The sequence below is a fragment of the Populus alba genome, chromosome 17 (assembly GCF_005239225.2).
Source record: "Populus alba chromosome 17, ASM523922v2, whole genome shotgun sequence".
Lineage (NCBI taxonomy): Eukaryota > Viridiplantae > Streptophyta > Magnoliopsida > Malpighiales > Salicaceae > Populus > Populus alba.
The window spans coordinates 10,471,608-10,494,290 of NC_133300.1; the positions used below are offsets into that span (position 1 = coordinate 10,471,608).

Sequence of the window (22,683 nt, forward strand, 5' to 3'; positions counted from 1 at the left end):
ATTCAATGCTTGGGAGGGCAATTTTCCATTCATTTGTGCTTCTAATTTCCCCACACTTGAAGCTACTTGCCCCATTTGCTTCTCCAAGTTGTGAATACTTGACCTTGTTTCCTGTTGAAAAGACATGACATTTTGTTGCAAAGTCACAGTGTTAGAAGCCAAAGTTTTCATCATCTCACGAAGATCATCATTGGATGAAGACCCCATAACATTGGAGTTTGTGAATGGAGGGGTTGTCTTGCTTGATAATTCTGTTGGGATTGAAATCCATTGGGATGGAATTGTCGGCCTTGATTGCCTTGTTGAGGTTGGTTCCCATACCGTAGGTTAGGATGATCTCTCCATCCAGAATTGTACGTGTGGGAAAAAGGATCATACTTACGCTGAGGCTGTCCATTAAATGCTCCATCAACTGCATTAGCTTGTTCAATGTAATCTTCTTGCATTGTTGGGCACATATCTGAAGTATGTCCTTGTAAGGAGCATATGCTACAAGCTTTCACCTGTTGTACATTGCCACAAGCCAAAGAACGCACAAGAGAAGTAAGATCATTAACTTTATTCTCAAGGTTAGAAATACTTACCTCATTTACTCGTTTGTTTGCGAAGTCTCCACGAGTGCCAAACTGTTTTTGAGTTGGCTGCCATGTTTGAGATTAATTGGCGTGCAGCCTCGGGTGTCTTATCTACCAATGCCCCTCCACTTGCAGCATCAATGATACTACGGTCAGTAGGTATCAATCCTTCATAGAAATATTGAATGAGCAGCTGATCGGGTATTTGATGATGAGGGCACTGAATACATAGTTGCTCAAATCTTTCCCAATACTCGGAAAGTGTCTCTCCATGAGATTGTCGAATCCCACATATTTCTTTTCTTATGTTGGCAACTCGAGATGCTGGGAAATACTTCTCAAGGAAGATCTTTTTCATGCCATTCCAAGTTCCAATTGAACCTGGGAGAATGGAGAAAAGCCATGCTTTTGCTGCCCCTTTTAAAGAGAAAGGGAAAGCTTTCAACTTAACCTGTTCTTCGTCAACTCCATTCGGTTTCATGCCAACACAAACCATATGGAACTCCTTGAGATGAGTATGAGGATCTTCTCCTGCAAGACCATTAAATGTTGGTAGCAAATGTATAAAACCAGATTTGAGCTCAAAGTTTACACTATTGTCGATGTTTATGCACAATGGCTGATTTTCCACGTTAGGAGCAGCAAGCTCCTTGAGTGTTTGTTGTCGTGCATTAGCCATGGTGTTAAGGCGAGCTTCCTTTCGTAACCTGCGTAAAGTTGTTTCTATTTCGAGATCTAACTGCACTTGACTTTGATTAGTAGAACGGGTTACTGGCATAAAGCATCAAGAAAACTCAAAAGAAACCAACCACGCAAGAGATCAAAAACAATGCAAATTGTACGAAAATCTTACGTTAGAAAACTAAAACTGCCGAAAAACCCTAGAAAAAAGTGGAATTTAGCCTCGATAGAGTGGGGCTAGTGGTTTACCACTAGTTCTGTTTAGAACGTCGTTTCCCTTCTAGAAACAAAAGGCCGAAACCTAATTCCACCAAACAATCTGTTTTGAACAATACCGTTGCCGCAAGTGAACAGTACCGCCGCAAGCAAAAATTATGTTTCTCTTTTTTTTTTTTTTTTTTTTTTCAGAAATATAAATAACAATCACAGCAACTAAAAATAACAGTAAAAGCACAAGAATCAATTAAAATTACTTCCCCGGCAACGGCGCCAAAATTTGTTGGGATGTCGTGGTCGCACAAATTAAATACCCTAGCTTCAAACACAACACACAAGATAATATAGAGCAAGCAAGGGGTCGATCCCACGAGGAAGATTTAGTTCAGATTTTTATGCTATACGTTATGCAATTTAGGGGGGTTGGATGTTATATAGGCTAAAGAAAAAATAAAACAAAAAACTATCAAACAAAATTTAATAAGATCAGAAAATTATCAAGAGAACAAACCTTGGTCGCAATCACACATCCACCTATAGAAATCAGAACTGATCCTTGAAACGAAATTCCAGTTTATATTCTGAATTTTTATCTTTTCTTAATGTTGGTTAATTAACGGATCCGCCGTATAACTAACCCTAACCAACAAATAATCACAGTGTCCGCACTAATGATTTAATCCAATGGCAGCCTTAAGATCTAGATAAATTCATTATCTTAACAACTAAGTTGTCTGCTTATGTTGCTTTGATCGAATGTTCTCCCTAAGATTAATAACGTAGATCCGCTACAATTATTAAACTCAGTTGCTTCACAAGTTCATATACCACAACTCCGGTTTTGATATCAAACTTAGCAATAAATTGTCTATAATAATAACTTAGAGTCCACTCTAGCAATTAAAATAAACAATCATAGGAAAAATAAGCATAGGAGAACAAACATATTCATCATATAAACTGAAAAGAAAAGGTAGAATAGATCTCACAGTTCTTGAAATCCGAAGGTTTCCGTGTCCTTGCAACCAAGAAAATGAGTTTAGCCTTGCATGTTTATTGAACAACTAATCAAAAAGATGGAAGAATGCATGATTTAGGGTTTCTTAGAGTAGGGGGGCGTTTTACTCCTCTTGGGTGGCTGCCCCCCTTCTCTTCTCTCATTCTTTTTATATGCTAGGAAACCCTAATCTCTATTTTACAAAATAGTCCTCCCTTAAGTAGACAATTTACATTTAAGTAGTTCAATAACTATTTTCCTAAAAAAGGAGAAATAGTTTTGCATGAAATCTTCAAGCTTTGACTTAGAGGAGCTACATTGCTGAAATAAAAACTTGGATGTCGGTTTAGATGCTTCGGAACGTAATCTGGACTCGTTTCTTCACGAAACCTGTTTGCTGGCAGAATTCAGTTGTCATCTTTGAAAAATCATATCTCCCTCATATGACATCGTTTTTGGCTGAAATTTGGAGCGTTTATAGGCCTTTGAGTCAGGAATCCAAAACAATTGAGTTTGCATCAATTGGAATTTTGTAGCTCTAGATATTCAAGTCGGACTGACCGAAGGTCAACACTGGCAGATTGCGAGATTTGACTTTGAAAGCTGCGATTTCCATGCTCTTCCTTATTTTATTGTCTTGCCTTAGATGTCCAGAAAGGTATGGATGTTAGCTTTTTAATGCCACTGGAATCACTTCATTTTGACCTTTAGAGCTCACGTTCTGCACAAAACATCGACTGAACGTCAAATCTGCCAATTACCTTCAATTTACTCCTTTTTGCATCTTTCATCCAAAAGTGCATTCAAAACATAAAACAAAGAATATCAAGGCATTTTATATATAAAACATAGGCAAAACACTAGTTAAATGTGGGTGAAACTATCGAATAATATGGTTGCATCACATATTATCTAATTATTTAAAAAAACAAAAAATCAATGTTCACCCATTTGAAAGAAGCAAAAAAGAAAGAAAGCAAGCTAAGCCTGCGGGCTGCCCTCAAAGGCCAAGGCATCCCTAGTCTTTTGTTAAAAAACATTTTAATTTTTTTAAATTATATTTAAATAATTATCCAATTATATTATAATTTAAAAATACAGTTTTTTATAGCAATATTAATAATTATTTTATAATTAATTATATATTGACTTAATATGAAAAATTGTTTAATTTTTTTTTGCTAATATAGATATGTACATTGTTTTTTTAAATTATCTTTAAATAATTGTTTTAGATTTATTATCTTATATTTATTAATATAGATATGTAAAAATATTAATTCATGATGTTTTTGATTTTTTTATTCGAAAAACCATACTGCTAATAAAAATAATATTTTTTATTAAAATAAAAATATGAATAAAGAGAGTTTTTTTTATTAAAAACAATTCTTTTTAGTTCAACTCATTATAATTCTACGAACACTTTTTAATTACTATTAGCTTTTGTTAAATAAACTATACTTTAATAAAATAATATTATTATAAAAAATACATAAATGAGAAAAAATAATAATATTTTTTTTTATTATAAATATATTATTATTAAATTTTATGTATTAAAATAATATATATATATATATTTTTTTTAAATATTATTTACATCACTGTATTAAAATAGTTTTTAAAAAACATGATAAACATCAAATGCATATAAACGTGAAAAGAAAAAACAGATATAAAGTTGTGGCTATTATTAACTGCCCCATTCAACAGCCATGGTGTTTGTAACAACATCTGGTTCATCATCGTCATCATGTCTACACGTTCAAATCCTTCCTTGGGGCAAGCCCATTCCACAATTCCTGCAACATTTCAACCAAATCTACCCCAATTGTAAAAGACCCAGCAGACAAAAAGTGCAGAACTCGAATGGGGTCTTATCAGTCACAGCGTACATGGAGAATCCAAATTCTATCTCTAGTTTTGCCAACAAAGTGCTTGGCTCTCTCCCTGTTATCGGCCTTGTAGCTAGGATTCTTAGTGATGAAGGTGGAGTTGGAGATGATATTATAGATTTTGCAGAGTTTAGAAGGAGAGTGGGCAAAAAGTGCACAATTACTGATTCTAGAGCTTTCTATGAATTCCAGGACAGACGTGGCCGGGTAATCTATTTCTTATTAGTAACTTATAGTCATCTTGCCTTTTCTTTTCTGTTTCTGTGGTCGCCATGGGTTGTGCTGGCCTTGGGTCGATATTTGTATCAAGTTCGGTCCCACAAGAATTGAGTTTTGTTTCTCTTATTATCGTAATTCTATGTTTGGAATTAGTTGAGGTTTTGTTTCTGTGTAGGCAGGGGATCCTTTGTATGTTCTACTTTGCTGTTGGCTAGCTGCTGTTGGTGCTGGTTTTCTCAAATCCGAAGAGATTTTGGAGGGAGTAGCGAGGCTTCGGCTATCAAATGATATTGAGTTCGAAGAGGAGACTTTCCTGGCTTTAATCAACGACACAAAAGAGGTGGGAATTATGCTTTTTATTACACTATTATTATTGTATTTCTCTCCTTAATAATTTGTCAAACTTCTAAGAAATCAAAGTGGTTACGATGTGGCTTTGGTTTTTATCATTCTGGAAATGCAAGTTGCATCTTATCTAGTCAAGTGGTAGTTCAAAGCTAAATATCTGTAACTGCGTTGAGTGCAAAACTACTACTATATGTCATGCCTTACGAGATTGTTTGATGACTGAGGTTTTCGAAATTGTTATGCTTGTAAGCATATATAAGTGCTAAAAGAGATTCCAAATAAGTGAATACTGGTTTCCATGTTTAAAAGCAACTAATTTCATCCTTTCCCAGGCACGAGCTGTTACTTGAGTCCTTAAGGTGAAATTTAACACACCTAGTAACAGATAACAGATAAATTGTGTTCAAGAGGGTTGCCTTAATATTTCACCAAGGTAATGAGCTTTTAAGATGCTGCATAGTTGGAAGTGATATATACTAAGAAATCCTTGCTCGACAGCTAAATTAATGGAACTTGTGTAGACATTATTGAGTCAATGTTACTGTGATCATAACCTTGACTGTTTTGTGTTTAGCAAGCATTTCAGTTGAACAGTTAAAACTGTAATGCTATATGCCCTGCTATTCCGAGATAAGTATGTGGATTCTCGCGTAAGTGTGATGAACTTCAATGCTGTCCTAATGGTAAATTTTGCCTATAATATAGCTTAGAGGTTGAACAAACAAAAACATCTAAGGAAAATGCTTCACTACATTTTTCGTTGTTCTGTGTATTTAGTATCCATCAATGGGATTACTTAACGTATGGATTCACATCCAAGACTTTAAACTGTTGTCGAATACTAATTTTCTCACAATGATGGTATGCAAACTGCAGAAACGAGCAAAAACAAAGACTGCAGCCCCTGATATCCCCATGGAGGTACGGGCGGAGAAGGCACTTGAGGCAATTTACGTCTGCTGTTATGGGAAGGATATTATTGAAGAAGAAGACGAGAGACTGCTGAATGTCATGCTGAGTTCAGTTTTTCAATCAGTCGAGCAGCGTGAAATACAAAGAATTGTTGCAGAGAAGGCAAGAAAAGTGGCTGATGGCAGTGACGAGGTCAATATTCAAGAGCCAAAGCCCTTGCCAAAAGAAGCTGTTAAGTTGCAAATGAAAGACCTTCAATTCCTTCAACAAAACAGAGAAATTTGAAATAGGAAATGTTACTGTTATCATGGCTGTGACTTTTGGTTGAGTATATAGTAATCGTATTCCAGATAAAGCTACATGCAGCATCACTCCATACAAACAAAGATAAGGTCTCCCGAACTTCATTTTTATTTGTTGTCCTACGCACTTGAAAATCCATCCTCTTTCCATCTTTGAACTCCTTTTCGTTTTACGAATTTATGTAACAAAATTTACTCTTATCTGACATCTATCCAACTCTTACTTGAGCTATTTCCGTTTAATATTGAAGTTTCATTTCCTTTTACGGACCAATGCTTGACTACTCTTTATTTGTGTAATGAATCAGTAAAATCAAGTACTCCGCTACCAATAAAAGCCATTGAACGAAGATGCTTCTCTTTGAAACAGTTGGGTAAAACTGTTCTCATTACCAATTAAGTCACATATATCTAACATATTCATAAGTAATGATTTTTCACAAGGTGGTAATGAAAGTTTGTACAAATCTTTTCATTTTTCAATTCAACATGATTCATTTGTTTGTAGAGCTGCTTATTCTATTGCAGTCTAGAACACCTCTAATAAAAAGACAAATATTCAATTTTGAAAGAACTTATTATCTATCTCTTTTGGATATTAATATATTTGATTTAGAAGGGAATAACTTGCATCAATATCTCAATTTCAATTCAAGTATTGGTTTAATTCACTCTCCATATTCATAGAAATATTTACCATCAAGGAAAGAAAAAAAAAAAAACAATCTTTTCTAAAGAAAGGCGTTGACAAGGTGCATATATATATATATATATATATAACATTTCAATAAGATAGTGCTTTCTCAATTATCTCTAAATGGGATATATGCCAAACATATATTACATGGCTCCTTACTTTGACATGGTACAAATATCCAAATTTGATATTTTTAGATAATTTTCAGACCATCTATTACTAATATTAAGTATGGGCAAAAAACAAAATTGTATCAACTTTTCATGATATTATGCATGAATCATATATATCATGGTGAATTATTCAGAAAAAAATAATATGAAAAACACAATGGAATTTGACAAGTGAGATTTGAGTGAGCGTTTACATAATATTTTTTAATTTAAAAAAATGATTAATCGAAATAATGAGCCACCATTGATATCGATATATTTGAGATCGCCAAATGTTTAGGAGTTTCTTTATTCAATCATTTTCCCATCTTGTTATAGGATATCTCATTTGCACACATCTTATATTTGTTTCCTGAGCCTATAGTGAGTTACAGACAAAGTTTAAAAAGGTTCAATCTTTGATTATTACATCGTACATGATCGAGTTGCAAAAGCTTTTACATGGGTATCCTTCATCTAAATTGAATTATTTATGTTTAAAGAATCTATCTCTAGTTGTTCTAGAATAATTAGGAGATTTGCAAGAAGAAATACAAGATTTTACTTCCAGCGGTAACATGTGTGCGGGATGGTGGTTCTACTTATGTGATCAAATCAATACATTCTAAGGACACATTTTTTTAATATCAATCTTATTGATCCCATAAGTATCCTACTAAATTCTATCAATTAAATTACTTTTACAAGAAATACAAGACATTTAAGTCATATAAGTAAAGAGATTTTATTCATTGATAAGAAAAAAGAAAAAAAAAGTGAAAGTTAATAGAATTACTAATAAAATTGAATCCTAGGTCACGAACATTGATATGATTGATGATTAAAAAGAGAGAGAGAGAGATTTTTTAGTGCAACTCTCCATAAAAAAAAAGAAAAAGAAGAAAGAAGAAGAAGAAGAAGAAGAAGAAAGAATTGATCAAATTATATTGAGTTCCACTCTTAGTTATCATTTATCAAAAAATAACTTTGGTTATCAAATGATTGAAGAACTAGGACAAACCTACCTTTATAGGGCCCCACACAATGGCAGAGCTAGGATTTTTTAAATGAGGGAGCAGATTACTAACAAAAAATTGATATTATATATTATGCATGCATGTGTTATATATATAAATTAATTTGAAATAGATATACCAACTCAAGTCAAGCAAAATTAATTTAAGAATACTTTTAAAATGAAAAACTTGTATTATAATTATTTTATTCGAGATTTTATATTTTAAAATTACTTCATAGTGATTTTATTTTTAATCTCATTAAAAATATCTTTCTCAATATATACAACAAACTTTCATTTATCTCTTTCTAAATCTTTCAAGGACTAGGAAAGTTCTTGGCAACAATTCTACGCTGACATATGATACATAACATCTAAAATCATAGCTTAAAAGGATTGTCACAAATTAATGTTGTTCTTGTTGACTTGTTATTTTATATAAGTGGATTAAACATAAATATTAAATGTTTTCTTTTTAATTTATTTATTATGCTCCTAATTTTTTTAGTTGTCTTGTACTTCATTTTTAATCTTTAGTAAATTCATTATTATTATTTTTCATATAAAATTCATAACAAAATACTTATCAATTCATCAAAACTTATTTCAATCCATATCCATTAGCATATAATATTACCAATACACATATTAATTCAATAAACTCATAAATTATTATAAACCCTAACATTTTCAATAACTAATTATAAAGAAATAAAACTAAAATTAGATAATCAAACAAATAGAAAACATGAAGGGAACTTTTCTAAAGTATAAAGCATAAGAGATTACTTGCTTAACTAATTCATAGCATAGAGTTTAGAGAGAAATTTTGTAGAAGGAAGAGAGCTAGGAACAATAGTAAAAACAGAACAAAGAGCTTGGATCAATTAGTAGCTAAAAAAATATATTTAACCCTATAAAGCTATTAAATTAATATTTTTAATATAACAAATTGGTTACGGATGATTACCTCCCGACTTGCAGTTTTTTATAAGCAGAGAGAATTATATTTATATCCTGCTTGGGCCTATGCTATCCCAGCTGCTATTCTTAAAGTTCTACTTTATTTAATGGAAGCTTTTGTTTGGATAGCTTTTACTATGTCATTGGTTACAGCCCTGAGTGTGGAAGGTGAATATCAAATGCAAGGTGAAAATTATCAGCAGATAAAATATTGAATGGCTGCTAATTGGAAGGAGGCAATTGCCCCCTCATTACCCTATGTGGCTCCGCCACTAGCCCCACATGACATATTTTTTTTATTAGGCTAGGTGTGCGAGTTCTATCTCTTTGGATCATGCATCTTATCTTTTTCTATAGTTTTGTTTCAAATTATTACAATGTTTTTGATTGAAATGCACTATAAATAAAAAACTTAATATGATAATTAAATTATTATTTAATTTTACCATAGTTCTTAAATAATATTATAGGTTCCTATGGATGTTAATATATATTTTTTATATTATTATTTACTTAATATGCAAAAAACAATCATGAATATTCCATGAAAATAAAATTCCTATTTTTGTTATTTGTAATAGATTTTGACATGATTTTATCACATTGATTATTATTTCTTATGCATTCAATTACTTACAAAATATTGAGACATTATTTTAATTTTTATTTTATTAAAACTTGTTTTTGAGATGATGATAAGTTTTTTATTTAAAAAAATACTGCTTTTGATTAAAATATATGCTTTCATTAAAATAATAAAGAGATGCATTAATAAAAAAAATTAAATTTAGATTGAAGAAATATGTTTTTTCTTAATTATTTAAAATGATTGAAAATTTAAAATCCCTTTATTTTAATTGTCATTGCCTTTTATTCAAAAAACATATTGCTAATAAAATAAATGGTATATTATTTATAATTTCATCCTTATTAGTCCCGCAAACTTTTGATTTGTATTATCTTGACTCAAATTTCAAATTATTTTCCTTTATTTTTTTTTATTTGACCAATTTGTGTTGTCAAAAATTAGATCATGACAAAGTTCATTAGAAGATAAATATTGGATTGGACAAAACTGATGACATTCTTGGCATCTTTTCACATAATTAATGCAATCTTTGATTATGTTTGACCAATTAGATCCATGATTCATGGTAAGTCAACTTTTTCTTGATTCTAGATTAGGGAGCTCCATAGAGCCTTATTTGAACCTCAAACATGACAAATAAAACTTTATATGAAAGATCTTACAAAAAAAGTTTTGATTTCATCCCTTCAATCATTTGTAGATCAATATCATTAATATCATTAAGACCCTGAACTTCTACTTAACAAAAAAATTCAATTATAGTTTTAATGATATTGTCTTATACATTTCGAACATGAAAATTGCACTGCTTTGTTTGTCTTGACATTAATGTTGGATAACAGTTATGGTTGATTGATCTATAATTTTGATAACAATAATGCCACAACTATTGAGATATTTTTTATCCTAATCCACGGTAAAGCCAAGCCATTAACTTCTATATTGTTTCTTCTCATAAAAAAAACAAACAAACATAAAAAATTTTTAAAAATAAAATTAGAAGAAAGATTAGGGAGCAAAGCAATAGGAGAAAAAAAGGGGGGGACCAAGATGATATGAGATTAAATGTTTTATTAGAAGATACATAAATGAGAAAATGAAAAGTAAATAGTGATTCAAGCAAAATTGAAGAAAATTATAAAGCAAAGTCCTCATTTAAGAAGGAAATAATACAAAAATCTTCCAATATTGTTTTTCTAGTTTTAATTTTTCTAATTTTATAGGAACCTCAACACTATAAATTAAATTCAGGGGAAAAAAACCTATAAAGAAATACCCCACATAAAAAAGAGAAAAAAACCCTCAAAATAAAAAGTCACACCAAAATAATTTTTTTATATAAAAAATGATGCCAAACTAGATCAGTCTGGGATCCGAGCATAATAATCAAGATAATAACCACAACCTCCAACACCTTGACATGACTCATCTCTCCTTCAATTTCAATGAGGCGCAAAATTACTAGCCATATCAATGATAGACCAATAGAGAGAAAAGAGAACTGTCAAAGCTTTCTAAGTCTCAATCTCCCACCATAAATGAGTGATTTTCTTATTTGAAATGTTTAAAAGTATGTGCAATATTATTATATATGAATTCACTTTTCGTTGTATCATTATGTGTTGATTGCTTTTAAAAAAAAAAAAAAAGTTTTGTTTTTATTTTTATCAATGAATCAACATATGGAAAATAAGATCCTTAAATTGGTAATGTCCTTTAGAAATTGAGACTTTCTATTTTTTTTATATGAAAAATAATAAATGTTCCCCCAACTCATAGGCGATAATATCTTTAAAAGGGTCATGTTGATACACTCATATTATTCTATATTTTGGTACCTTACTTTTAGTTTTTTTTTATATGTATATTTTATCTCTTACAATAACTTACTTAACTTGTTTTGTACTTAAAAATGCTATAGACATAAAATGTAAAAAAAAAAAAAAAGCTAAATGAAGAATTTTTAACACATTATTAAGTAAAGGACTAGAAAAAGCACAATGTAATAAAGTCATTAAGTTTAAAGCCTAATTGCATTGGAAATCCAACTTGAACAAGGAATCCTAATGAGATCAAGATTGGTTAGAGTAAATATGCTAAACTAGACATCTGTGTGCTATTTGAATCATATCTAGAGCTATAGGTGAAATGTTTCTACAATTTAAGTTAAGTGAAAATTAGACATCTTAAGATTTTCATTCACATATGGCAGGCCTAGTAATTCATCTAGATGAGAAAGAAAAATATCTTTGAAATCAAGCTTGAAATCTACTAGCAAATTAGCACAAGTCTAGTCCAATCTTTTCATGTTATGATAATAATATAACAACTCATTAGTGATGTTGTAAGGGTCTTACATGACTAGAAAACCTCTCTATAAGGTCAAATTCAATGCATAAGTCATTAAAGTCATATTAGTATAAATAAACCTTAAATTAATCTCATTTAAAGAATTTGTTGTTCTTTTTTAAGATTGAGTGTGTTTTATGGGACTTATTTCTCCTTGTCATTGTTAAAGGATTTAGGCTTAAGTTAATGTCACTATGTAAAGACCTAAACTTAAGAAGTGAGGCTTAGGTTACGTTGTTGGTCATAAATCTAGAATCATTATTTGAAGTTTTAATAGTGTTTCACGTCTAACAACACAAATCTTGAATCACACATCTTAATAGTTCGTCACGTTCAACAACAAACTCAAATATACTAGTTTAAACAAATTCTTAACATGATAGCATAATAGGTACCCTTTATCATTAAAAAGAAATATGAAGTAACTTACCTTAGACATGATGTTTAAAGTGATCTTTTATTTCTTATAACATAAACAACTCCTTACCTAAAACCTCTTAAGATTAGTTAAGGGTCTTAATTATCATAAAACCAAGTATCAACTTCTTATTTGATTTTACTCTGTCAATCCTAGATCAACTCATTGTATCTCTTGCAACAATAGTATGTAGTTGGAGTTGGGCATTCATGCTTGTATTGTAAACCTCGTAATAAAATAAGTAAATTCTAACTAGAGAAAATAATTATTTAAAAGAAGATTTTCATGAATTGTTGTGAAAAGTCCATAGTAAATTAATGTATAACTCGAAATAAATTAATGTATAAATTTGTGCATGAAAAATATCAACTATTGGTGTAAACCTCACGCTTAACTGTGTAATTTTTAACAAAAAAAATAATGAAAATTCTGAGGAAATTTTGTTATGATAAGGATATTTTTATTTGAAATTAGGTGAGCCTTTTAAAGTTGAACCTTTTAGCATAGAGAGCTTATTTGAAAAAAAAACCAGGTAGGTACATATCACTTTATCTTTAGAATTCATGATACACTTGTTAAGACTTCCATATGTGTGTGTGTGTATGTGTGTATGTGTAAGAAAGTATAGTAGATGTAAAAAGAAAATGGCTATTGAAGTCAACTAATTGGGCGGTGACATGATTAAATTAATTGAATATTAAAATTGGTTGTTTAGATGAAGACTTAATTAATTGAAGTTTAAAGTTAATCATTTAGACAAAGACTTGAGAAATTAAATATTAAAATTGGTTGTTTAAATAAAAACTTGATTAAATAAATATTTAAGTCGGATGTTTAGACCATAATAGATGTAATGAATTAGATTGATGTATGATATTTTGGTATTAGAATTGAGGATATCTTGTTTTAGAAATGATGACCTTTATAAAGAACATATAATATATAAATGTGATACCTTTATTTTTAGGGGATATGTATATATATACTTAATATTTAATGATTTGTTATGTGAATTGCAGGTTTATCTGGACAATATTAATTTCGTATTTGGTTGTTAAATAATTTTGTTTTAGGTATAAATTACATGTACATGAATAACGTAAATATCTATTTTCTATGTATATAGTTCATGATGTAAAGACTCGTATAAATATTTTGGTGTACTTTTAGTAATTATAATATATCAAATGTCATGTATGTAAATAATTAGGCAACTATTATATCATATGTCATGTACACAGACTAACCGTTGCCGTCTGGAAAGTGAGAAATGCCTCTTTTATTCCTGATCTATCCCGTCCGTAACTTCAAAATTCCAAATCCCTAATTTGCTATACAATTTCAAACCCTAATCTCACCCAAAGCTCAAGCCGTTCCCTAATCCCAACAATACCCCAATCCCACTCCCCAGCCAGCTAGTGTCAAGGGTTAAGCACTCTTTCTCTCTTTCTTAAGGTAAATCAAGGCACTATGTTTCATTCTTTTTTAAATGTCTCTCTTTGCTGTTTAATTTAAGAAATTAGCAGTTTTTTTTTTTTTTTTTTAATTTGCAATCCATCACGAGTAGCCTATTCTCTTCCTTCGCTTATAGGGTGACATTCTTTGGAGATGGAAAGTGGTGGAAAGACGGTGACTCAAGTGGAGCAGTGGTCGGTTGAGGATCTGGTGTTCCGGATATACAATCTGTTCGCTAATATTCCTCCTGGAGCCCAAACCACCTTGTAAAAACCGTTTATATATATGTTTATAATAATAATAAAAATCATTCGTAATAATTTTGTTGTAAAAAAATAAAGGTATATGTACAGGTTGGAGCTTCAACGTGACGAGCACATTAAATACCTTAATGAAGGTCTCAAGCAACTCGGTCCCTCCTTTGTAGCTCTGGATTCCAGGTTTGCTCGCCTGCTTTTCCTCCCTTCTTCCTTCCTCTCCGTTTTCTTTCTTTTTATTTATTTTTTCAAATTTGATTTTGCTGTGCAATATTGCAGTCGACCTTGGCTTTGCTACTGGATCATACATTCCATGGCTTTGTTGGGGGAGTCTCTTGATTACCAACTCGAAAGTAACGCCATTGACTTTCTTAACCGTTGCCAGGTATTATTTTTTTAAAGCTACTTCCATTTCTTCCTATTTATTATTATTTTTTAATGTAGCTCATGGTTGTGTGTGTTTAATAACCATTTTATTGTTATTTTCTTTTAGCGCTTGTGTATTGGAGTTTCCTCATTATAATGAAATAAAAGTTTAGCACTTCATCTTTTATTCATTGCATTCTGTTTTACAGGACCCAAATGGTGGATTTGGTGGCGGACCTGGACAGGCAAGTTCCATTATTTCGCAAGATGAATTTGTTCTTTTGATACACCGCCACTGTGTATGATAGTGTTACAGAACTCACCAAACCATAATCCAACCGAGCCTCCTCTTTCCTCCACAATCCCTATGCTTGTTTGCCTTTTAGTCTATGTTTTTTTGGATAGCAAGGTAAGGGAAGGACAAGGCTCAATCCATCCAAATTGAGATGATTGAAAACTACAAATTTAAAGAGAGCAAGGGTGAAACTTGTCCTTCCAATGCTTCATTGGGTCTCCATCTTCTTTGCCAAACAAAATGAACACCAAATCCTTCATTTCTCATCCATCCCTTTTGCAATCCCTCCTGTCAAACACATGCAAAAGTCAGAGATTGGATATTCTTTTTCAAAGCTAATAATAAATTCATACCCCCATTTACTTTTTGCTATAGTTGTGTGAAAGTGTTTCCTGCTGAAAAAAAGGACTTCAATTGTGGTTTTAAGCTATCCCAGGCTAGTCTAATGTGAGAAGTTATGGCGATAATAGAGAAGCCAAAAAAATGTTAGTTGTGATCTTGCCTATCTTACAGTGGTCTCCCTGAACAAATGTTAAATATTGTTTGTGTTTATTTTTGTGGTAGGAGAATGCTAGAATCATTCCTCTTTTGTATATATGCATGATTTTTTACATGTTTTGTTTTTTTCTTTTTTTAGAAAACTATCAATTGTCAACTTGACTGTATTAGTTTGTTATTTTTGTCTTTAGATGCCACATCTCGCAACAACATATGCTGCAGTGAATTCAATTGTTACTTTAGGAGGACAGAAAGCCCTGTCTTCAATTAATAGGTGGTCACTTTTTTTCTACTGTTCTTTTAAGAATTCACCTTTCCTCACTACACTGCAACTTCAGTTTTCAGAATTGATTCAACTTCTTTTTAATCTTTCTTTTAGAGACAAATTATACAACTTTTTATTGCGAATGAAAGATCCAAGCGGGGCCTTCAGGTGTGATTTCAAATTTGTTCTAGAAGTTCCAATGAAATTGATTTTTTCATTCATTTCATTCATGAATGTGTGTACGTGCATATGTTACGGTGACTGGAGTATAATTTCATATCTGAAACTGCACAATTTTGAGTTCTTACTGTCTAGTGCATGTTTATTTTTTCCATGTTCTAGCTTGCTTTTCTTATGTACAACCTTGGAAGCTGTTCTGGATTTGAATTTTTGGTGGTGTCAAGGGACTTGTGGAGGTGGTTTAAAAGGATTGGGGATTGATGTAAGTACTAGAGTAATACTAGTAAGGTTTCACATTTAGGAATTTTAGGAGTCACTATCAAAAGCAGAGTTGCTAGAATTTTATTCATAAATTGATTTGCATTGTATGGAACGATTACATGTCCTTTATATAGGTCTCATGAAAAAACATTAATGGTCTTATTTAGAATAGGAAAAGCTGAACAAAACTAACTCTTTGATGCTAAAAAATACTAAATAGTTCCATAATGTGTATTTTTCCTAAATGAGAAGGCACAATTTTTAAGGAAACCAAAACTATATATTAATTTTTCTTTCAATGGTTTCTTATTCAACTTTTACCCCTAACTATATTTTATTTTTAGTGTATTTGGAAAATGATAAAGGGTAATAATGGATTGTAGGATATTAATTAACTGACTTCTTAAGTAGCCATTTAAATTTGTACTACCAAAAGAGGAAAGTAGGACACTTGTTTAGGGACTGGGAGACTGTAAAATAAGGTAAAGACAAATTTTGTAGTTTTCCAGCAAATGGTAGCTACAAAAATGCCTTCTCTACAAAATGACATTAACTTTGCTTCCTTTTATTTTCTGCACCACCTTATGCAAAATTACCATATAAAATTTTTGGTTTTGCTCATTTCCATCTAAACATGTCATAGAGGAAATATGAACTGTTTATGACTAGCTTTGAATGTCATGTATTTCTTTTCATTAGGATGCATGATGCTGGTGAAATTGATGTACGAGCATGCTATACCGCCATTTCTGTAAGATCTTTCTCTTTCACCTTGGAGTCGATTTCAGTTGCTATACTATACCATTTCAGCAAAAAATTGGCATCTTTTGGCCTAAGCATCAGTTGAAATATGTGTTTAGAGTAGCCATCTATTATAGCTTAAAAATGCTGTCTATATTCTGTAACAGATCCTTATTCAAGAATCAATATAATCAATCATTTAATTAATTAGCTTTGGTGTGAGATCTGCTAAAAGTTGTGTTCAAACTGCTCTAATGGAAATATTCACTATTGCTTCACTACTAGTTGAACATGGATGAGTTTTATGTACTATCTATAATTATGTGTGTAACTGGCATTGTTATTTCACTTTCACTAGGTCATTTAACTTTTACATTTGGGCATTTATGTATCACCAGGTCATATTAGGCATTTCTATCTCACTCTTTTCGATCGGTTATTTTACTTTTGCTTTCCTCACTTCTGCACTGCTCCAATCATCTTGTTTCATCCAGGTTGCTAGTATTCTCAACATTCTGGATGATGAGCTCATTAGGGGTGTTGGTAATTTCATCTTAAGGTTGGATTCTACTTTCTAGTGGTTCTTCAATATTTGATTTTGGAACAATTCCAGCTCGAGCTTCCTTTTTTATTCATGTTTTATCTACTTCTTTCAGGCTTTATTTGGGGTTTATTTTTTGTCTTAGCTATTTGTTACTTCTAGAATAACAGTCTTGGTGTGCAGCATGTGCCATTCTTCCAAATTATGAAATCATCTTACTTACATGTTTGAAACTTTCAAATGTGCATTTACAGAACTTTATATGGAGACTTGATTGCATAAGAAAAAATTCATGGTTCTTAATGGATGAGAACAAGTGTTAATACCCAAACTGTATCATTCCCATTACATTTGTTATGCCTCAAGAGGCTAGCTTGTGTATCTTCATTTTTTACATTTAATCAGAGTTGTTTAAAGTTACCATTTTATTTCCTTGCAATTCCTCTTGCCTTTTGCTTTCATGGATGTGAGGTAACACTCATTTTTTCTAGTTTTTCCCTCTTGTTAATATACTTTGGGATAGTCAAGGACTATTCATATGTAACCCATCTAAATTGGCCTCTATATAATTTTGATACCTTCATATTCTCTAGTTTAGGTTCTTTTGTGTCCTTTCAAGCTGTGAGCTCATTTTATGTTCTCTTGGGAATTGTGGCTGTCAAGTTTGAAAGTGAGATCAACATGAGTGTAGATTGACCTGATGTGGCTTTTTGTGATAATTCATGTCCTGAAGGTTCTCATTCGTTTGTTGGCATGTTGGTAATTTCACAAATTTGGGAGTATGGAGCCATTGGGAAGGCCAAACTCATTGTGATGAAATTTATTGCCTTTTTCTTTTGCGAGATGGACTACATCACTTCCCCTAGCAATATTAATTCCTCAATAATTCCTCAAAAACCACATGGAGTTTTTATTCATTATAGTTAGTTGAGACATAATGATACAGTATGGGAACATGAAGTGTATTTATTTGTCTGTAATTTAGTACTTTAGAATATTACTATTACTATTACTATTACTATTACTATTACTATTACTATTATTATAAGGTAATATTTAATAGAATTCTTATTTTCTATTTAGTTTAGGATACTAGGGTTGCTTGGTATCTGTATAAACACCCCCTCCCTTTGTAGAAGGGAGAATGTTAATGATGATGAATTGAAATTAAGATTTGAGTATTGTTTCTTCTATATAAACATCATCTAGTAGCAACTTTAGTAAACCGAATATCCAACTTGCAAAAACCTTCATAAATACAATATCCATTGAGATTAGTCCAAGCAGAGATAGTGGTGAGATCTGAAATAAACTATGTCTTATCATACATAATAATCTATTCCTCAAAGCTATAAGGTTAAAAAATCTCATACAATACTTCATTACTAACCTGATATAAGAATCCATAAAATTTACAAACAAAACCGACTTGTATGAGTGGACTCTTCACTCTTCAATAATTATGATCTTCATACGTGATGGAAGCAATTTGTTTCTTGCCAAACAAAATCAGTCATCTTAAGCCCAACTTATAAAGCTTCTGCTGAATTTAAGATGAGAAGCTGTGTGGTGCAATAATGAAGTTTGGTGTTTGACAACAATGTTGGCAGCAACAAAATATCTATCTTGACTTAAAGTAGTTGATATAGAAGCTATTCTAGGGTGAGAGGGATTTGTTCCACATTCTCTAGTTGTCAATTTTTTTTCTTCTAAACAACTGTTTTTTTTTTTTTTTTTTCCTGACAAAAAGAATTTAGGGTTTGTGGTTTAAGGTATGGTCCAACCGTAGGCTCCGATACCAAAATTGATGTAGCACAGGATAGTAGCAAAGTTAGAAAGAGCAGAATTCCCTAGAGGAAAGGGAAAAATTGAGCAAGGAGAAAGAAAACCCATAGAAGAGGGTAAATCCCTATAGAAGAAGGTTAAATAATTTTTTTTTTAAAACCTTGTAAGAGGGTTCCAATAAATGGAAGAAACAATACATAATTCTGAATTTCAATTCATCATCATTAACATTCTCCCCTTCTACAAAGGATTTGTTTATTTAGATATCAATAAACTCAGCATTCTAAACTAAATATGAATTAAGAATCCTAATAAAATAATTTTAACAACAAAATCCCAGAAATTGACCTAAATAATAATAAGATTTTAAACATCAGAAATTACAAACAAACAAGTGAACTTTCTTTTTTCCTATACAACATCATATAATTTGTCAAATGATATTACTAATGATGCTGGAGTTATGATTGAGACTGGACTGTTGAAAGCTCTCTGTAAGCTGGTAGAGGTATTTGATTTCATAGATAAATGAATCTTTATAATGGTCTATAAGAATGGTATGATGGCAAAGCTGGGTTGTGTTATGTGCCAGAGAGATGGGCATCATATGTGCTTGTTGCACCAATAGGTGGTGATTAATTTGTGGATGAGGTTGCTTCAGTTACACCATGCTGTCCTTAGATCTGCATTGTTTGAGAATACTCTTTTAGCTCTATTATGCCAGTGACTATTCTGAAAAGTCATATTGTAGTTTTTCTATTTTCATACAAGATTAATTCCTAAAAAGTATTACACTTGCCTTGTGTTTATATTTCTTGATGGTGTAAGCAACTAAAAGTCTTTCTTTTTGATATCCAACTTAGCTGTCAGACATATGAAGGTGGTATTGCAGGAGAACCTGGTTCTGAAGCTCATGGTGGGTATGTTCTCTCTCTCAAAGTCCATATCTGTTAAAGAGATTATAAGTTTTCTATTTTGCTAGCCCTCAATTCAACTTCTATATGTGCCTGGTTGTGGTCCTATCTCTTTCCCAGTCAAGCAACACATCTCATGGATTTGAATACCTGGTTATCAGGTATACTTTTTGTGGATTGGCTACCATGATTTTGATCAATGAGGTTAACCATTTGGACTTGGCTGGTTTAATTGTAAGACAATGTTGCCTTTCTTTGTCATCATTTGCCAAAATTTATTTTTTTGCACATAAATTACTGTGGTGTTCTATATGTTGGGTCTCTCATGTATCAATTTTTCTGCAATGAATTTCTTGAACATGTCGTAAGAAAGCTTTTGGTGATTATTGTATTAGGATTGGGTTGTCTTTCGACAAGGAGTGGAGTGTGGATTTCAGGGGAGAGCAAACAAATTGGTTGATGGTTGCTACTCTTTTTGGCAGGTATTTTCTGTTCCTCGTTTCAAGTTGTTAGTGTTTTATTTTTTACGGTCAGTTGAAAATTATGTGTATTCAGGGAGGCGTGCTTGCATTATTACAAAGAATAGATTTGGTTACTGGTGAACGTCTATCACTATTTGATTCTGGAGAAGAGGACAGCACTGGAAATAGTTCTTCTGAAGGAGAAGATACTGATGGAATTTCATCTATGGCTGAGGAGACTTGTCATTTTAAGAATGGAGGTAGACTGGTTATTACTTTCTTTTGTAGATTTTGCACTTGATCTTATGTTGGCTTTACGGTTTTGCATAATTGTCATGTGATTTCTCTCACCTTTTATTCTTACATGGCTGCAGAGCAGCAGGATTCTTCTTGTTCAGTGAACTACACCAGTTCTAGTCATACTCAATCTTTGGGAAATGTAGAAATGGAACCTCTTTTTCACAGCTTGGCATTACAGCAGTACATACTGCTATGCTCACAGGTTGAAATTGAAGAACTCTTTCTATTTATTGATGTTCCTGTCATTGAATTTTTAAGATCTCATTTCCTATGTCAATGGCTTTTATGTCTATTTCTTATCTATCTGATTATTGCTTTTGATAGTATCTTGGAAAGCCTGAATCATTTTCACACTTGTTTGCTAATTTTTTTTCCCCAGTATTTTTCATCCCTAACACAAAAAAAAAAAAATATCTATTTGATTCCTTCATGTCATGGGTCAAGCCCTAGACTTTACTGTTTTATTTTCCCTGGAAAGAAAGGTGGTTTTCCTTGTGTTACATTTTTATTTCCATGTTTTTAAAACAAGGCATGAGGTTCTCAGCATTCTGTACTTGCCAAACAATAGTGATCTGGACCAAGGTCATTATTGGCGGGTGGCATGTTAAACGTATTCGAAGATTCAGGTTCTTGCACCTATACTAGCAAAGAGAGGGAAAGAGTTTTGGCAATTTTATGCTAACCCAAATGCAGTGCCCATTGTTAAACCTTAACAGTCCTGCAAGTTGATTTTGGAAACTTTCAATATGGTCCATAAAAGTTTATTTTTCATCATTAAGGTCATTGCCATTTATTCTCAACGTGGTTCCTTCATCTCTGTGAAGATCTGCAAGGATCAAGTTCATTGCATGCCATAACTAGCACAACATCAAGACCTATTGATTTGATAAATATGTGCATGCTTATGAAACAGATATAACCATTGGGTACCCACACAAAAAAGAACTTTAAAAAAAGAAGAAATATTGAACTTATTTGACCACATAAAATCCAGGGAGGAATTTGTAGACATTTGTGGTAGCGGAAAATTGTATTGGGTTGAGAGGTTGGTTTTACTTTGATATTTGAGCAGCTCTTGGATTATCTTATTTAACGGATATTTGATATATATTGTGTAATGTGGCTACTACAGTTAGAGAATGGTGGATTCAGAGACAAACCAGGGAAGCCCCGAGACTTTTATCACACATGTTATTGTCTAAGTGGCCTCACTGTATGCCAGCATAGCTGCTCCAAGGATTACGATTCTCCATCCGTGCCCGGGCAGGTGTTGGGTCCCTATTCAAATCTCTTGGAACCCGTCCATCCACTCTACAACGTCGTCTTAAAACAGTACAGGGAAGTTCGTGAATTCTTTTCTAGGTCTTGAGCAAAGTTGAATTGAGATGTATGATCCGTATTTTGATAGTATTCTAGAAATTTTATCTTTGGCATGACTATAAAAGAGATTCATTTTGCTGTTTGAACGCTTTACTCGAAACTTTTCAATTGAAGGGTTTGTACCATCAAATATTTAATCAATCAAGTATCTTAGGTTATTGTAAGTGTAAATATGTTGATATCTAAATTAAATATTGGAAATGTGTTATTTAATTGTCTAGGTACTAGCAAATATGTGGCATGATCCAGATTGAGAACATTGGTTGCTAGTTCCAATATGAGGCATGATTAAGATTCTTACAATTAATTTCTTTTTCTGATTTGGATTTAGTGAATTTTCCTAACGAGAGTTTTCTCAGTAAAAAGTTTGTTTTCTACTTTTTTTTTTGTAAGACAAGTAGCTCTACATTTTAGAACAAGTATTTAAATTCTAAATTTTTTAGTCTGTTTCATATTAATTATTAAAGTATAATCCCCCCCCCCCCCTCAAGTTCTATGCTTTATATCTATCAATTTGTGCAATTCACTTTCATAAGTTTCTTGTTTCAGCTCTATATTTTATCTGTATTTATTTATTGTCTTTTTAACATTTTTATTTACTGATTTTCTTACCCTTGCTTTCTTCATAAGCCTTTATTTTATTTACTTTT

The 22,683-nt window shown here is 31.9% G+C and overlaps 2 protein-coding genes across 5 annotated transcripts; both read left to right on the forward strand.

Annotated features, from left to right (window-relative positions):
• The first annotated feature begins 4,134 nt into the window (after positions 1 to 4,134).
• LOC118058249 (photosystem I assembly factor PSA3, chloroplastic) lies at positions 4,135 to 6,391 on the forward strand. The gene is made up of 3 exons (XM_035070958.2): positions 4,135 to 4,574; positions 4,762 to 4,926; positions 5,811 to 6,391. The coding sequence occupies exons 1-3, from the start codon at positions 4,188 to 4,190 to the stop codon at positions 6,129 to 6,131; spliced, it is 873 nt and encodes a 290-aa protein (XP_034926849.1). The 5' UTR covers positions 4,135 to 4,187; the 3' UTR covers positions 6,132 to 6,391.
• A 7,167-nt stretch (positions 6,392 to 13,558) lies between these two features.
• Positions 13,559 to 22,197, forward strand: LOC118058272 (protein farnesyltransferase subunit beta). 4 transcript variants are annotated; one of them, XM_073405857.1, is made up of 15 exons: positions 13,561 to 13,789; positions 13,926 to 14,055; positions 14,131 to 14,229; positions 14,326 to 14,431; positions 14,622 to 14,657; positions 15,397 to 15,479; positions 15,585 to 15,638; positions 16,611 to 16,662; positions 17,147 to 17,211; positions 19,842 to 19,898; positions 20,054 to 20,126; positions 20,288 to 20,374; positions 20,448 to 20,613; positions 20,728 to 20,855; positions 21,786 to 22,197. In XM_073405857.1, exons 2-15 carry the CDS (start codon positions 13,943 to 13,945, stop codon positions 22,020 to 22,022), a joined length of 1,356 nt encoding a protein of 451 aa, XP_073261958.1. In that variant the 5' UTR covers positions 13,561 to 13,789; positions 13,926 to 13,942; the 3' UTR covers positions 22,023 to 22,197. The 4 variants fall into 4 exon arrangements, with proteins under 4 accessions (XP_073261956.1, XP_034926876.1, XP_073261958.1 ...); XM_035070986.2 differs by having other exon boundaries at positions 13,562 to 13,789; positions 14,143 to 14,229; XM_073405855.1 differs by having other exon boundaries at positions 13,559 to 13,789; positions 15,397 to 15,638.
• The last annotated feature ends 486 nt before the right edge of the window (positions 22,198 to 22,683 follow it).